This window comes from Ovis aries, chromosome 5 (assembly GCF_016772045.2).
Source record: "Ovis aries strain OAR_USU_Benz2616 breed Rambouillet chromosome 5, ARS-UI_Ramb_v3.0, whole genome shotgun sequence".
Taxonomy (NCBI): domain Eukaryota; kingdom Metazoa; phylum Chordata; class Mammalia; order Artiodactyla; family Bovidae; genus Ovis; species Ovis aries.
The window spans coordinates 91506515-91525329 of NC_056058.1; the positions used below are offsets into that span (position 1 = coordinate 91506515).

The 18815-nt window shown below is 37.0% G+C and overlaps 1 protein-coding gene across 8 annotated transcripts in view; it reads right to left on the reverse strand.

Moving 5' to 3' along the window:
• The window catches only part of KIAA0825 (KIAA0825 ortholog), a 400677-nt gene that overhangs the window by 352615 nt on the left and 29247 nt on the right, over positions 1-18815 (reverse strand). For all 8 annotated transcript variants that reach the window (XM_012178948.4, XM_060416005.1, XM_060416009.1 and 5 more), the window contains 2 exons: positions 3916-4084; positions 190-859 (listed from right to left, as the gene is read on the reverse strand). In XM_012178948.4, the coding sequence (XP_012034338.3) occupies positions 190-859; positions 3916-4084 (839 nt within the window). The remainder of the gene's footprint in view (positions 1-189; positions 860-3915; positions 4085-18815) is intronic.

The following is an 18815-nucleotide window of genomic DNA, read 5'->3' on the forward strand; positions in this document are numbered from 1 at the left end:
AAACACTTCTATTACTATACTTAGAGAAAAAGAAAAGCGTAAAAGAAATGTGAAGTGGAAAATTTTACATTTATTTTCTGATTTATTTTCAAGTTTGCAATTAAGTTTAACCAAATAGAAAAGTTAGAAAAGTAAAGATTTCAAAAGGTTTAAGTTAAACCAAACAGAAATTTAAAAAAAATCACTAACCCAAAGCATGCACTGTTCCTCTATGCTTGCTGGAGTTCTTGCTTGTTTTAACCACAGGGACAGCACTTTCTTTGAACTGCAGCTCACAAAATTTTTCAAGAAATTTTGCCATTTCTTCTGTAACAGTATCCAGGTAAGTTTCTTTAATGAATTTCACTGTTGAGGATGGAGCTAAAATTTCATGTAGTGTGTTAAAATCCTCTTTTATCATTGAGTATAACTTAAGTATTGTACCTTGGTATCTATCAGCCATTATGTCTAAATTTGATTCTCTGCTAAAAGAAGGAAAACAGTTCTGCAGAAGTGTGGTCAACAGTTTATTCTGTATGCTTTGGTACTTGCTTGTAACTTCTGATTCTGGATAAAGAAATAAGAGTTGCTGTATGCACTGATTTTTCAACAAAATTTTTTGCTGTGAATTGTTTATTTCATTGTGGCTTTGCAATTTGCTCACTAAGAAGCGTCGAAGATGTAGTCTTATATCATCCCATAAAGACTTTACATCCATTGAGGAATGATCTTCAACAGAGTGAAGAGAAGTCCTAGAGAGGAAATGGAAAGACGCTCCACTTACAGTGGATGGGAATGAAACTCTGCTCTGGCAGGAGAGGTCCCAAAGTAAATTCAATACCATTTCTTCTTGATTTTGTTCATTCTTCAACAAATCTCGCTAATAAAAGTAAATCATAATGTTAGAAATGTGATTATAAGAGCAGAAGGATAAAATGATTTCTACAGTTATACAGAATTTCATAATTCATTTCAAGAATCAATACTATGATTTTAAAAAAATTTTTTTTGCCTTTGAAATTTAATCAGTTCAGACATTTTAGAATATTAGCTTTGTAGTCTGTTAAGTTTTGTAAAGCCCAGATGATGAGCAAATTTTTCAATTAGATTTCTAGACACGCAGTTTTTTCTTCATTGTTATCCATTCCTGATATAACCTGAGCTGTATGGAAGCATTAGCTTAAAAATTCTAAATAAAAATCTATAGTAAAATATCAACTGAAATGTACCCCCAAGACAAAATAAATTCAAGATGACACCCCTAATTAACACCTAGTAGATAATTTTCATGCCTGAATGAGTATACTTATTATTATAAAACCCCAAATGAACATAGAGGATGGACACCTTCAAACAAAGTATTATGCCTAGGGCTTACTAATAGCTGCCATCCTGAGAAATATAGTTTAATACATTTGAAGATTTTAACTTTCATTTAAATTTCTTTTTGAGTCACATTAAGAAAGGTTTTACTTTGGAAATTAGACTGAGAATATTTCAGTTCTCTCCAAAGAAATAACTAACTCAAAATGAGAAAAAAAAAATACACTCAGAATTGTTCTTCAAAAGATATGAAAATTTTTTTTTTTTACACTTTCTGTGTTAACTGACAGAAACAATTATAGGTGTAATTAAGAATAGAAAAGGAACAAAAAAATTACTTTCTGTTTGGACTTGGAATTAAATGCACAAATTCTCTTTACACGCTGACTCTCCTAATGTTTATTTCAGGTCATAGAGACATTAGTTTATATTCTCTAAGTAGCAACAAGCTGCTTTTTTTTTTTTTTTTTTTTTAGTGGAAGCAAGGTTCAAGCAGTCTAAAATCAGTCCAGCTTTGAAATTTCTTATTGATAAAAGTAACACAGGTATTATTTGTGACTCAGAATCATGAACAACTCTGAGACAAATTCTAGGGCACTTTCTCTCTCAGTGATTCTAAGTGCTGTGACGTCTAATTTGATGTTCTATCTGTAATAAATAATAATACCTAATATCCGTATAGCAGTTTATTATATAAAAAGCACTTTTCTCTAGAGTCTCTGACTTATTCATAAGGAAAACTCTGTGAAGCAGATACTTAAGACCCCAATTTACAGGAAAGGACACTTCAGTGCAGCATGTTTAAGTTACTTTCCAAATGTCACACACAACAGAGCGCGGAACCGAGAATGGGCGCCTGGTTCCATTCCCCTCATCCACGTTCTTTCCATCCACACTCTAGAGAACCAAAAAGTAAATGGACTTTTCTGAAGCTCCAATTTCTCTCTTTCTTCTATTTAGATCTTTTTGATACTTTCTGGAAAATAAATGTCCTTAGACAGGAGTCCAGAACACCAGCATTATGGTAAATTCTATAGAGAAAAACTGGTCTTATTAGTGCCTCAACTGTGGGTTTCTTTAAATCAGTCAATTACTGTAAATACTTGATCAAGCAAACATTTAAAGAATAATAGATTACAGAGGTTTAAAACATGTGTTAGGTATTGATTGCTTAAATTTTGAAAATGACTTTATAGAACAGCCATAATGAGAACCTCTGTTCCTTGTTTAAACAGTTAAATAATTAATAAACAAAAATATTTTATGGGGGAAAAAATTGAGGTATGAAAAAATACTGTCAAGATCGACACTTTCCGCATGTAAAAATTTGATAAGGTCGTATTAATCTGGATCTGTTTTAATAATGTGGTTCCGTTCTCAAAATAACATAATCAATTATGTTAAAAAAACAAAAAAAACCTAGGTCTGGAAGGGGCCTACCAGTCTAATGAATTTGAGCAAAAACTAAGGCGGCCTTTGCCCTGCAGTGAATAGAGAATGACTTATGTGTGACAGATTAAAAGATAATTAAAAGCTTTTGCTTTTAATTAAATGAGAAAGCATTATTACATCAATATTAATGAAATTCACTACACATGGCTCTTAATAGAAATTAAAGGAATAACTATATCCATATTTATTCTTCAAGGCTCCACCTTCAAGAGATAATGGGTGAGAGGATTTTCTTAAAAGAATAAGCCTTCAGGGCATATAATCTTCCTTTCTCTTCCTTTTATTACTCTGTAAACATTAAAGAGACATCTGCAATAGTAATAACAGCCAGAAATTATTTTCATCTGATTCTGTCATCCTAAGCCATCTACAACCTCAAGATATTTTCCACATCTGCCTGAGTCGAGGTTTGATGTTTAGACAAAAACAGTGCCCTTTCCCCACCCCCCTAAATTGAATTAAAACCATAGCTACAGAAATCTGCTTTCTAACAATTGTGCTATTTCCCTAGGAAACTGATTTTGCAAGCTAGCTGCCTTTGTAGATATAAGTAAAATAAAATAAGTATTCTTACTGAAGGCTATGAAAACCTCTCTAACATAGAAAGTGGTCAGTATCCAAGAGTGACCAATGTAATAATATTCCATCAATTAACAGTGGTATTGTAGAAATTGCTGCCTCGATTGAAAAGAATTAGATATGCCTGCAGGTTGGGAATGAATGGAGAGGTGGACAAGGCTCCTTAACAGATACAATCAATGCTGATCTTACTGTGCTTAATAATGAGCCCAGGAAAATGAGTAGTTGTGAAGGGACACAAAATGTAATAAATACCAAATTTTCTGATGGACAATTGTGGTATATTTCAATACATTTTGTGATGTTGATACGGCAAATATACCACAAGTCACCCAGGAATTACAATGCTTAATGCCCACTTATATAAACTTCACTTTATGGTAAAAATCACAGTAGAAAATAAAAACACATAGCTCACTGGATTCCACTGCAGATAGAGAAGTAAAACAAAACACAAACCCTCAGTATGACAGGCTAATATGGTCAATGAAATAAATATTTATATATGGAAACTGGACGAAATGTAGCCCAGGTTCACCCACCCCACTCCACCATTAAAACAAAGATTATATATATTTTTACCAGTATTTTGAGAAAGTTTATCAAATCTCCATGGGGAATGGAAGGTGACTTGGATGAATTGTAATTATAATTATTTAGCCATTCAAAACAGTCAGTCGTCGTTTGCAGCTGTACATCTGGACACTGTTTGTTAACTTCAGACTGTATTTCTTTAATGCAATGTTCTATGCTATATAAAAGAAAAGAAAAAAACTATTTTGGTAGGAAGTAGGTAATGGAGCTGTCACATAATATCATAGGGTCCTCAAATGCTTATATGCAGTACCTGGTGACACATAATTTACAAAATTATAAAACATCCATATAATATAAAAATAGTAACAGGAAAACTGTATATTTTCATTCATAATTAAAAACTGGAAGTTCAAATTTTCTGACAGTTTCATTTCAAATGCAATAGAGGAAACATATGTAGCTACTAATAGATTAATTGGAAATTCATCTGTGTTAAATAAAATTTCAAACATATTTGCAATGAAATAATGATCCTTTTGGTAGGCAATGGATGGAAGACAAGAGATAAAACGCTCTTGATGACCAAATCAGAAACATATATTGACTAAATTATGGCAAACCTCAATCAATCCAAATTAAGAAATCAGAAAACAGGAACAAAGAAGTTACAATTAAAAGTTATAAAAGATATATGCTGTATATACAGTTACTACAGCTAAGTATCTTTTCCTGCCATTACACTCTACTCCAAAAGAAAAACAACCAAAAAATTCAAAATACACTAGAGATTGCATGTTAAAAAAATAAGACTGGAAGAAAATGAAACAAAAGTTTAATAACAATTATCTTTGAGTGATGAAAATTTGGTGTTTTTAATTTTACTTTTCTGTATTTTCTAAAATTTTTGAAAGCATAAGATGAAACTCTTCATTTACAATACATAAACGAAGAGAGAAAACATGCCCAATTGCATCTACCAATACACACGTTTTAAAAATTCCATCAGAAGTATCTTCAGCTCTGAAACTAAAAAGATATGTTAATTTTCATTTACAAATCTGCATTAATTATTATAAATCTTGTGATGACCATAAGTATAATGTCATTTGTGGAGCCACATGGATATGACATATTACTACCACCTGATGGCAGCAGATCTAAACTGCAAGAAAGCTTATGAACAGGAAAGTTATTTTGAAGCTGAATCCCTTCACCTCAACCAGTTATGCATTTGCTTCTTAACAGTATAAAGAAACACCTGTACCCAAAAAGTTGCTACTGTTTTGAAAATATCACTGCTGTTCATTATAAACACGTGATAGAAACATTTTGAACCCAAGCTCTGATAATTAAAATCGATATATGAAATTCTTTTCTTCAAAATGTATAAGGTATTGCATGCATATGAAACATACACTGTAAAATTCTAAGGAAAGCTTTTCAGGAGACTTCTGAGCAGGAGTGAATTCAAACCCAAATTACTTTGAAACAAATACATTCTGAGAATCAAAAGCCTTTTCATGAAAACAAAGAACTTACAAGAAAAACAACAGCTCCTTAGGCCACAGGCCATTCAGTTTTCTGATGAGACAGGCTTATTCAGGAATACCACTTCTACATCTGGCACAAGACTGGCATATATTTTCTATATTTACGTATGCACCTCTCTGAACTGAGAACACGATGCCCTAAGCTCACACCTTGACTCCAGGGACAGGTTATCCAAGTTTTTTTACTATAGCATCCTCCTGTGTCTCATTCAGTGAAACCTAATAGATTGCAGCAATGTGAACTGGACAGGCTCAGCCGCTAGTCTACCTAAATCTATTTCAATCAAGATTCAGCTTTTAGGCTAATCTCTAACATCTGAATCTGGGTAGAGGCCAATAACTACAACTTATAAATAGAGTAAAGCCTTCAGAGAGCTAGATTTCAGTAATTTGTTCAAACACTGATAAAGGGATTGAGCAGTTGCATTTCAGAGGACCTCCCTCACTGATACAAACTGAAGTCAGCTGAGCTGACTTTTAAAATCATTTGTCACAAATTTTAAGGTGAAAGAATTCATCTCTACCTGATTTTGTTTTTAGTTAGCTGTATATCATATCTGTACCTGATTTTGTTTTTAGTTAGCTGTATATCATATCTGTACCTGATTTTGTTTTTAGTTAGCTGTATATCATATCTCTACCTGATTTTGTTTTTAGTTGCCTGTATAACGTGTCATTCTGCCATTCACCACTGTCTGTACATCTTGCTAAAGTCTTGAGATTTATTGCCTAATTATTATAGAAATGAATATTTTCAAAATTTAAGATGAATGTCAGTTTGTAATGTAACTTGGCAATTTTTTCTTCTTTAATGTCAAAAATAATTTAAAAATTCATTTTTAACACCTAAAAGGTAAGGTTATTTTTCATATATGTTATGAAGATGGTAATAGAGATGGTAATCTTGGATGGGATGAGGTCTATATATCAATAGACTTAAATGATGCAAGATCTTCATCTAGTTTTTCAGAAATAACATGACACTTGTCTTTATTTTGGTTTAAGCTGGTTTTAGAAAAGGCATAGGAACCAGAGATGAAATTGCCAACATCTGCTGGATTATCAAAAAAGCAAGAGAGTTCCAGAAAAACATCTATTTCTGCTTTATCAACTATGACAAAGCCTTGGACTATGTGGATCACCACAAACTGTGGAAAATTCTGAAAGAGATGGGAATACCAGACCACCTGACCTGCCTCCTGAGAAATCTGTATGCAGGTTAAGAAGCAACAGTTAGAACTGGACATGGAACAACAGACTGGTTCCAAATAGGAAAAGGAGTACGTCAAGGCTGTATATTGTCACCCTGCTTATTTAACTTATACGCAGAGTACATCATGAGAAACACTGGGCTGGAGGAAGCACAAGCTGGAATCAAGATTGCCGGGAGAAATATCAAGAACCTCAGATACGCAGATGATACCACCCTTATGGCAGAAAGTGAAGAAGAACTAAAGAGCCTCTTGATAAGAGTGAAAAAGTTGGCTTAAAGCTCAACATTCAGAAAACGAAGATCATGGCATCCGGTCCCATCACTTCATGGCAAATAGATGGGGAAACAGTGTCAGACTTTGTTTTTTTAGGCTCCAAAATCACTGCAGATGGTGACTGCAGCCATGATATTCAAAGACACTTACTCCTTGGAAGGAAAGTTATGACCAACCTAGACAGCATATTAAAAAGCAGAGATATTACTTTGTCAACAAAGATCCTTCTACTCAAGGCTGTGGTTTTCCCAGTAGTCATCTATGGATGTGAGAGTTGGACTGTGAAGAAAGCTGAGCGCCGAAGAATTGATGCTTTTGAACTGTGGTGTTGGAGAAGACTCTTGAGAGTCCCTTGAACTGCAAGGAGATCCAACCAGTCCATCCTAAAGGAGATCAGTCCTGGGTGTTCATTGGAAGGACTGATGCTAAAGCTGAAACTCCAATACTTTAGCCACCTGATGCAAAGAGCTGACTCATTTGAAAAGACCCTGATGCTGGGAAAGACTGAAGGCAGGAGGAGAAGGGGATAACAGAGGATGAGATAGCTGGATGGCATCACCGACTCAATGGACATGAGTTTGAGTAAACTCCAGGAGTTGGTGATGGACAGGGAGGCCTGGTGTGCTGCGGTCCATGGGGTCACGAACAGTCGGACACAACTGAGCAACTGAACTGAACTGAAGTTGTTTTCTGCTTAAGTTGCTTCTAATTGTCTTTAGAAACAAGGTCAGTTGTGAGATTATAACCAAGGTAATTCAGCAAATAGAAATCCAATTAACACATTTATTGATCAAAAATGTCAGAAGTCTAATGTCGATGTACAATCTCTGTCCTAAATAGTTTAAATAGTTTAAATTCCCAAATGTACACCATTAGCTGGTTTAGCAAGGACTTTCTAAAAGCATATTCCTAACTTTATTTGTAATAGTAAAAGCACTGAAAATATCCTAAATGCCCACCAGTAGAGAGAATGGTTAAATAATTACATTTAACCCATGAAACACAGTCATGAAAATGAACTAGAAATACACTTATCAACATGGATGAATCTAACAAAAGTAATGTTTATGGGAAAAAAGGTACAAATGAATACAAACCATGCCATGTGATCACACACAGTGTTCAGGATTATAATCATACATAGTAAAACTATAAAGAAATGTGCTAGAGAACGGAGCACAATCTATAAAAATGTTGAATCACTGTGTGATACACCTGAAGCAAATAAAGAATTTTAAATCAACTCTACTTTAATACTAAATACATACTTGAAGTGAAGTCGCTCAGTCGTGTCTGACTCTTTGCGACCCCATGGACTGTAGCCTACCAGGCTTCCCCGTCCATGGGATCCTCCATGCAAGAGTACTGGAGTGGGTTGCCATTCCCTTCTCCAGGAGATCTTCCCAACCCAGGGATTGAACCCGGGCCTCCCGCATTGTAGGCAGACGCTTTACCGTTTGAGCCACCAAGGAAGTCTTACATACATAAGTCTTACATCTTAAATACATACTTACATACATGCATTTTAAAAGAAAAAAGAAATGTGCTGGAATGATCAATATCATGCAGGGTGGGGATGGGAGTGGGGTGAGACTGGGGAAATACACAGAGGTTTCAGCTGTAGAGGTAAGGTTTTATTCCTTATACTACATCATGAGCACAGGAATGTTTATCACAGTATTCTCTATGCCTCTTCATATGTCTCAACACTTCCTAATAAATCTGAACCCCAATGTGCTTTAATTATAATGACTCTGAATTATCCAAGTTAATGATGTGTGCAAGCGGATACATTACTGAGCGGCTGTGTATAAATCAATTTATAAACCATTTCTAAGATGCAACATACAGCATGCTTTTTTTTTAAAGGATATAATTTTCTCATTCAACATTCAATCCTAGGTTCCTTGAGTGGGAAAATTACTTGTTGAATGAAAGCATATCTGATAAACATTAACTGAATCCTGAATATGTGGCAGGTTCTGTGATATATGCTAAGGACCTAAACATGAATAAGACATGGTCCCATCTCTAAAGGAATTCTTTCTAGTGAGAGAGAGATAGGCCTGTAAATGAAGAACTACACTCAGTAAGACTTGATAAGAGGTGTATGTACGAAGTGCTGAGTAGGGGAAATACATAGGAGGTAAGTCACTCAGTGTGCCTCTGGGGGGGTGCAGAAAAGGCTTCTTCCTGTAGAAAAGGAGATTATATGCGAGGATTTGATGCTCTAAGAAAACTAACCAAACCACTGTGCTTAGAAGTCCCTGATACTGACCCCTGAGAATTCAGTGCTGATCATCTAATCTCACAGCTGGGTCACTTTAAAACTCTATTTATTTGGACAATAAAAAACATGAAGTTATTATTATTATTATTTCGGTTACAACCATGTTTACACATGTAAGTATGTGTGTATGTATGTATCTATGCACTATTTTACTTCAAAAGGATAAAGATGTTCTGTAACTAGACATCACTAAACAACAACTGCACAAGGGCTGATTAACACTGGGGGTGGTGCAGTTGAGGACAGGGAGAGGAACTGAGAAAAAGGGAATAATTATAATCGTGGTGCTTAAGCTTACTGTAAAAACTCTTTCAGGATTTAATACTCATAGTCTTTATTATTCAGTCACACAAAAATGTTCAAAGGGGAAAAAAAATATGTTCTACCAGTAAAAATTATTAGAACTTCTTCAATGTAAAGGTTTTAGAGGACACAGAGGTGTGCTTTCATAGAAGGGTGGGAATTTTTATTTTTTAGAGCAGGGAAGAGCATGGCAGAGATTCAAGACTGTATCTACAATATGGAAAATGGAAACATTAAAAAGCTTTTTTAAGCTTTTACATGTTTGTTGCTCTTGTTTATACTTTTTACCAACATAAATTCAGTCTAAGGAAAAGGTTTTTTCAATACTATGATATATTTAAAAACACCAAGAACTAGCTGTGAAGTAAATAAGAATTTTCTGGCTTTTAGATAAACCTAGCTCATCTAAGGAGATTAATAAAATTCCTCAGAATTAACAGGTAATTAATAGGGAAGAGACTGATAAACCATAAGTCAGCCACGAAATGAAAACTTACTTTCCTGAGACAAAGATGTTTTTAGATCGTTTCTTAAAAGGCTGAGAAAAGAATTTATAAGACAACTATTTCAATGAAATTTAGCAAATTTATATATTTTTGCTAAGCTATTTTCTGTTTCAGATACGTTTCAGTTATTTCAAAAGTTTTAACTGTACTCTCAGGGAAAAAAACATCCTTGATCCCAAATCCTATTAACAACACTCTCCTTAAATCTTCTCAAATGAATCTTCCCCTTTCCATTCCTATTGTGAAAGAAGGGGCTCAGGATCTTATCATCTCTCATCTGGACTAAATAAATAGCCTCCCAAGAGTCCCATCTATTGTCAATCCACTTTTTGTTCAGAGTTATTCTCACCAGTCCTCACCACAAATGTTTACAGAGGCTTTAGAATGGTCCAGATTGCTTCAGCAAAGTTCAGACCAGTGTAGGGCAAGCGCCCATCTAAAAAATCTAAAGCACTTTCAGAAGAGTCAACCAATTGTGAAATACCCTCCAACTTCCATTCAATGGTGGGGTAGTCCTGGCATTGCTGGAGTGAGCCTGGCATCATATACCATATACCATATGACTTGGGATCCCTTTCCATAATGTAAATAGGAGCTCCACGGAAGTAGCACAGGGCTCTGTTAACAATATAAAGAACATTTCCCAGAAATGTTCTACAGCTGTATTAGGACATGGCAGTTTAACATCCATGGCAAGCAAGAGTAAGTTAATGTGCTTTCTTTTTTATCTATGGAGGCTTCCCAGCTTTCATATTTTAGCATAGTTACTAAAGTCAGAATGTGACTTATCCCAGTGAAACCACACAAACTGAAAACCGGAGAAAAAGTGAGAAATCTGCACCAGCGTTTACTTTGGGATGATTGCCTTGGTTCTCTTCCTGAGAAAGAGAAAACAAAAGAGAAGGAGAACGTATATAATAATGAAAATCAGACTGTATCAGGAACACATCTAGTCTACATCTTTATCTTCATTGCCCAGATACATGCAATCACTAAGCCAGTCAGATTTGACTGCAAGTTACAAACTGAGGGTTTAATTAATACGTATGGCCACACTGTGAGGAGGCAGGACATAGAGTTTTATACACTGCTTATAGGAGAGAAGACAGCGGAAGGCCTGTTGAGGAACAATCTTATCACAGCTAATTATACAGCGTCTAAGAAACCATCACATAACCTTCCCTAAGGAAGGAAGGACACACGTATGCATGTGTGTGTGCAGTAACAGCAGAAATACTACAAATAATGTAAATGCTTATCAAGAGGGAATTGACTTAGTATACGAAGAAATTTTTAAAAATACGTTAAAAAAATCTAAGTAAAGTACACACACAAATCCCATCTATGTAAAAAGGAGAATATATTTTTGGGTGCACATGTCTATATATAAAAAACATTTCTGGATAGCTCTACAATAATTCATTGGTGTTAAGTTACCTCTGAGGAACAAGACGAGGAGGGTCAGAGGAGTTAGAAAACTTCCTCATCTCTACCCTTCCATACACACCTTTTCCTTGTATTTATCTTTCTCTACTGTCTGCAATTCTTCCTGATTATGTATCATTTTATAATGTAAACTACCTACCAGAAGAGAAAACTAGCACTTAATGATAGCTTCTTGTATCCCATTCCACTCATCTAACGTCACACTAGCTAAAGCAGACACTGCTGCTGCTGCTAAGTCACTTCAGTCGTGTCCGACTCTGTGCGACCCCATAGATGGCAGCCCACTAGGCTCCTCTGTTCCTGGGATTTTCCAGGCAAGAATACTGGAATGGCACAGCAGATACCTAACCTCTAGCCTACTTTGTGCCAGGACTGTTTTAGGCAATGAGAATACAGTGCAGAACAGTTAGCCTTTAAAGCAAAAATAAAGACGATAACAAGACCAGCTTTTAGGCTTCCCAACTCAACTTCTTTCCAAGTCCCATAAGACGATATTCCTAGTCATAATTCTAGAATAAAGACTCATTAGCAAAAGCTGTGGCGTTAGTGATCCTTTTAAGACAAGGTGTTTACTTTGCTAAATCCTTGACGAGGCCCTTTTCCAGGGAAAGCTGTTGGGGCTGAGTTAGCTCTCAAGGCATTAGTCATTGGCAGGAAAGAGGGGCCAGCCACACAAGCTACATCTCCTTACCAGGGCCCAGTCTCCTTCTAGCTTTCCCTCCCCTGTGCTTGTCCTCATAGCTGAGCTGGCTTCACCGGGCACCTCTGGTTGGCATCTCAGGGATGGGGGTTACTTCCCCCTCGACCATTAACTCTGACCCTCCCTGTGGAATAGTGGCCTACTATTGCTGGCTCAACCTCCTAATCAAGTCTGCATTTTTAGTACAATATTATTCACACTTTTGTTATGAAAACAGCTTATAGACAGGAAGACACTTCCTTTTCCTTATTTCCCACGGAAAGATAATACAATAATATTTCTTATTGGAATATCCTAAACGGTGATTCTTTATTGTCTTAGGCCTGTTTGGCTAAAAGTAAGTAAAGCTAACTCACCTAAAAATAAAGATTATACTTTTAAAACCTGTTGAACACCTAAAATGCATGCATTACCTGAAAGAATCTCTTAATGATCATCTGATAGAGCTACTGATCCCACATTTTACGCTACTTATCTCAGTCTCCTGAAGCAGAAGTCTAATGAAAGCTTTGAGGGCATACAATACAGGACTCTGGAGAAAGAAGTTGGAACATCCTAGACTTCAAATAATGGAGCTAATGGTGACAGATCACGATGAGAAGAAAATGGTCTAATATGCCACCTTGAAACAGAGAGCATGGTTAAATTTATAGAACCCATCTATCCAGTGTTCTGCCACAATATAAAGTTAACACCCTTCCCTACCACTCTGACCCTACCTCTCCTGGATCAAGACCAATGATATTATCCACAGGAGTACTTCTTGTTCTTTCTCAGATTTAAAAAAAGGGGAGGAGGGGAGTAATCCTGCACAGTGCCAGCAAAACTTACATCCTGAGGTACACACAAATATTGTCTATAGTTAAGAAACAGAAAGGCAAAAGAAACTCTTAATGATCTATCTATCAACTGAACATTAAGAGGGGAAAAATCAAAATTAAATGTATTGTAAGCCCAAGATAACTTCTATACCTCAATATTGTGTTAAGCTAAATTATTATTATTAATAACTTATTAGAGTTCTGTTCAGCTCAAAAAAGATGTTAGTGCTACGTGTGGTTTTTAGTTACTGGGGTGAGTCTGTGGATACAGCATTCACAGTATCCCTCTTTGGCAGGTTATTTACCTTCCTGCTACCAACGCTGATATGTGTTAGAAGCAAGTGATTCACCGTCACTGATTTCCACTGTCAGATCTAAGAGTCACCTAGCTCTGACTTGAATGCAAATAAGGATGTGAAAGTGAAAATGGTCTGGGAGAATGACAGCCTCTCTTGAAGGGCAGGTGAAGGTTCAGTGACCTCTGGGCATTCTAGTCCATTCTGGTGAATCACTGCTTTGGGAAGCAAAACACCCTGTGGCTCATAAAACCTGATGATATTAAGAAGAGGGAAGGAATTCACACTTAGAATTCAGGGTCACTGCTAGAAACACAACTTTAAAAATTCAAGAGTAAGGAAAAATACCATATTTAAAAATGAATTACTAATGTTTTCTTCTTTAAAAGTACTGGGAAAAGCCATATCATATGGATGTTCATTACTTATTCAGTGTACACCATTGAAAGATAAATAGAACTGTTAGAATACAAAAATGCCAAGGGTAATTCAACTACTGCAATGTAAGTGTGGCATAACTGATTCGTCATGACATACAATTTTCTAAAAGCTATTCTGTTAGGAGGCAATAAATGAGTGCATAAATGATTTACACTCTTCTGAAACGTGGTTATTATTCAGTATTTTATTTTTTAAAAATATATACACCCTATACTATTATGTTTATTCTCTAGAGTATAATAAAAACATAATTGAATTTGATGAAAAATAGACTCGATTCTAAATGTAGCACACGGCACGTACAGCTCTCCCTTATTTTATCCCCCATGAAGATCAATGGTCACTTGAGGTGGTTTTGCTCTAGGTTTGTTTTAATATATGGGCAATAAAATATTTTTAATTTAAAAATTATATCCTTATACTCCATGTCATATTTTCTTTTTAATACTAACATCTGAATTTGGACCTAAATGACAATTTATGATGGCAAAGTACAATATTTTAATCATTGTTTTACTTCTCAATATGATTTCTTATTGACCAGGTAGGACAGGAAATAACTGTAGATGGTTTAGCAAATAAAAATGAAACTGTCTGTGATAAAAGCATCAGAGCTCAGTGACTTGGTTTTGTTTCTAATCTCTTATTTTTGTCTTTTTTTTTTTTGGCCATGCCCTGCGGCAGGTGGGATCTTGGTTCTCTGACCAGGGATGGAACCCACGCCTCTTGAGGTGGAAGTGTAGTCTTAACCACTGGACCACAAGGGAAGTCCCTCAGCGATTTGTTCTGATGCAGCTGCAAGGCCATTATGAACAAAGAAAGTCACTTTTTAGAAAATATTTAAATTTTGTTTTAATAGAATCATCTCTCTCGATATATGTATAACTGAATCACTTTGCCATATTCCTGAAACTATCACAATGTTGTAAATCAACTGTACTTCAATTTAAAACGTTTTCTTAATATCAGTTGCTGAAAAAAAATTCTCTAGAATAAGGATAAGTGACTTGTTAATCTATTTAAGCTCATACTCATTTCATTTGTAAGTTCCTTTGGGTGAGAAACTGTATCAATCAATATACACATATATAATATGGAATACATAAATTAGATAAATACATAATTATACTGAAGTTTAATACAATGATTTTATATTCACATATATAATATAAATTATAAGACATATTCTCTATAGTGTGATTAGGTCACATATACACGCTTTTTTAAAAATTATATATTATGCTTTTTCTTTTAAGATATATATACTTATATGGGTATGTATGTATATACATATAAATTAATGGTAGTTACAAATTAAAAATAAGAAGCTAATTCTCCCTGTTGAAAATAAGGGGAAAGGTTTCCCTCTCCTTCTTTTTCTTATTTACCTTAGAAACTGCAAATGTAAGTACTTTTTCATCTCTCTGAAATGTATCCCTTGGAAGACTAGATAGATCTTTTGTCAGCTTTCTCAGCCAGGGCTGTCTTTCTCAAAAAACTAGGAGCCATCCTTTCAAAACACAAACACCAAAGGAGATAACTATCTCCCTGTGTCTGTGAAAAGGAGCAGCCTAATGTCAGTGGGTGCCTTGATTCAATTTGCAAAACTGTTTCTTATCATAAAGACATGAGAAGTTTGCTTCTCTTCAGGATGATGCCAACTAGCTTACACAGGTGCTTTTTAACCATGGTGAAGTTAGGATGAACCACGTGTGAAGAACTGTGCTGTCAATTCTATTTGAAGGCTGGTTATGAAACAGGAAGGAAGGAGGCAGGGCACAACCATTACAAGAATGATAACAACCATTCAGAGAAACAGGGGACCACAAAGACCTGCTAGAAACTGCTAGGCCCGAGATGGTGGAAGGTTCGACTCCAGTAGACCTTGAGCCTCCTTATGTGTTTATTGTAATATACAAGCATACACTGAAAGATTCACCCATGGGCAGTTCCGAGGTGACCGTAGAGACCAAAAAGTGGGTGATGGCCCAATACTTGGAAATATCTGCCCCTTCCCCAAAATACCTGTAATGATCCTCCCACTCATTAGCCTAAGAAATTATCCAGCCCGTAAAAGTGAACTACCTCATGTATCAAGGCTGCTTATGCCTTCTGAGAGACCCCAGGCTGCCTATGGAGGGTCTATCTCTCTAAACAAACCTGCTTTCACTTTACTACGGCTCACTCTTGAATTCTTTCCTACACGAAGCCAAGGATCCTCACTTGGCGGGCTGTCCCAAGGACCTGGAACTCTCTGGGGACCGGGGACATGACCATCCTCCTGCACCCCATTTTTTCCTACAACAGATATTGTTTCTCATGAAAATATGTATTATATGTAATGGGTGTACCTGCTGCTGCTGCTGCTAACTCACTTCAGCCATGTCCAACTCTGTGCGACCCCACAGACGGCAGCCCACCAGGCTCTGCCATCCCTCGGTTTCTCCAGGCAAGAACCCTGGAGTGGGTTGCCATTTCCTCCTCCAATGCATGAAAGTGAAAAGTGAAAGTGAAGTCGCTCAGTCATGTCCAACTCTTAGAGACCCCATGGACTGCAGCCCCCCAGGCTCCTCCGTCCATGGGATTTTCCAGGCAAGAGTGCTGGAGTGGGGGGGTGCCACTGCCTTCTCCAAATGGGTGCACCTACTAGCCTATATAAAGGGCTGTGATTCCTTTCTGCTTTTGCAATCTCTTAGCAGATCACCTGGGATGTTTCTGACATTTTTATTTAAAGCCTGACAGAAGAGTTTTCCTTCTCTTCAGCCTTTGTGGAGAGGATTCCCAGAATGGGAGAAGATTTTAATTTTAATTCTTCAGCAATATGATACTTTTTTGCTTTTTATAAAAAAATTTTGGAGTATAGGCTATTTTTTGAATTTGTTATTTATGCCCATTGTTATGATAAAAAGTTAACTGTATTCTCAAATTAAACATGAGGAAAAAACTGCAGGAAAATTTCACTTGCTCGGTTCAGTTTCTTTGACAGTACATAACTATACTTTAAATTTTTAAAAAGGAAACACTATTCATCATTTGATAATAGACACTTTTACTGTGGTTTGCCTATTTGTAACCTACACAGATAGGGACAGAGTAGGATAGTTACACTGGTAGTTGTGGAAGTCCCAGGAGGGGATTACAGATAGAGAGGAAAACCAAGAGGACTTTGGGAGATCACTGCAGGTTAACGATTGCTTAAGAAACCTATCAGAATGTTGTACATGAAGCAGGCTTGCTTAACTGTAAAATGATAAATAAAAGCACATGATATGCCCCAGGTCATTAAGTGAAAGAAACAAAATTAGAGGCCTGCATTCTGCTGGTTGAGTTCAGCAAGATAAAAGATACTTAGGACCAAGGACAAGAACTTAAAGGAAGGACAACATTCCAAAGTAGAAGACTCTCATGATACAGAAACCTGAGATGATTCTACATATTTTAGGATATGTTACCATCCTTCTGCTGGTTTAACTAATTGCTATGACAGTTAGTTTGACCTCATAGGGTCAAACATTCTCCCACCTGATACAAAGGTGAGGTACTTCTGATGTTTACTAGAAGAACAAGGGAAAAGGCAGCCTTCTCCCCTCCCCTACTTTTCTTTGATTATACAAATGTAGCCCATTTAATCCTCAGGGTAGAGCCTGCCCGCTTGCATCTCTCACAATGAAAGGTTGTTGCTGAATCACGATGCCAGGATTCTTGGCCCCCGGAGGAGAAGAATTCAATCCGGGACCAGAGATGAGGCTTGATCACTCAGAGCTTTTGTGTAATAAAGTTTTATTAAAGTGTAAAGGAGATAGAGAAAGCTTCTGACATAGGCATCAGAATGGGCAGAAAGAGTGCCCCCTTGCTAGTGTTAGCAATGGAGTTATATATTCTCCAGTAAATCAAAAGAATGTCTGGAGGTTGTAAAGACCTCATCAAACCTACTCCCATAATTTACATTTTAAGATAACGGAATTAGCCAGAAGGTTTAATCCAGAGACTGTCCTCAGGCATAATACAATGTTGCTATATAATCCTAAGGAATGTAGAGAAGGAAAAAAGTTTGTCCTTTCTTCCTCCAGACCCCTCTCTCCTTGGGAACCCCTAGACTTCTTATCAACCTGCCTAGGAAATGACTCTCTCAACAAGTGTCCTATATTAATAAGCCTACTTTCTTGCCTATCACTTTGCCTGTCATTGAATTCCTCCTTCCGCCCTGAGACAAGTAAGTCCAGACACCAGGTGAGTGATTCTAATTAAAAGACCATGGGTTCAAGTCCGAATCTGAGTTACATGGTTTCAACATGCGGTGAATTATTAGAATCTTTGGTCAAAAGGACTGCACTGAATGAACTGACCCTGCTGCTGCTACTGCTGCTGCTAAGTCACTTCAGTCGTGTCCGACTCTGTGCGACCTCATGGATGGCAGCCCACCAAGCTCCCCCATCCCTGGGATTCTCCAGGCAAGAACACTGGAGTGGGTTGCCATTTCCTTCTCCAATGCATGAAAGTGAAGAGTGAAAGTGAAGTCGCCCAGTCGTGTCCAACTCTTCGCGACCCCATGGACTGCAGCCCACCAGGCTCCTCCATCCATGGGATTTTCCAGGCAAGAGTACTCGAGTGGGGTGCCATCGCCTTCTCCAGAACTGATCCTAGGGTCCACAAATACATATGAAGACAAAGTCCTTTATATCAGAGAATATGTACTAGTGGAAATTTGCTTAGCTGTTCCTGCTTCCCCCAGTGTTTGTTTGTTTATTTTTAAGTAATTCATTTATCTTTGGCTGTGCTGGGTCTTTGATGCAGAGCACAGGGCTCTCCGTTGCTGCACACGGGCTTTCTCTAGTTGCGGTTAAGTGGAGGCTACTCTCTAGTTGAAGTACATGGGGTTCTTGTTCTGGTGACTCCTCTTGGGGAGCACTGGCTCTAGAGTACACGGGCTTTAGTGGCTGCAGCTCACAGGCTCTGGAGTATACTGGCTCAGTACTTGTGGTGCACTGGCCTCCCTGCCACAAGGCATGTGGGGTCTTAGTTCCCAGATCAGTGATTGAACCTGTGTCCCCTGCATTGGCAGGCAGGTTGCTAACCAATGGACCACCAGGGAAGTCCCTCCTCCA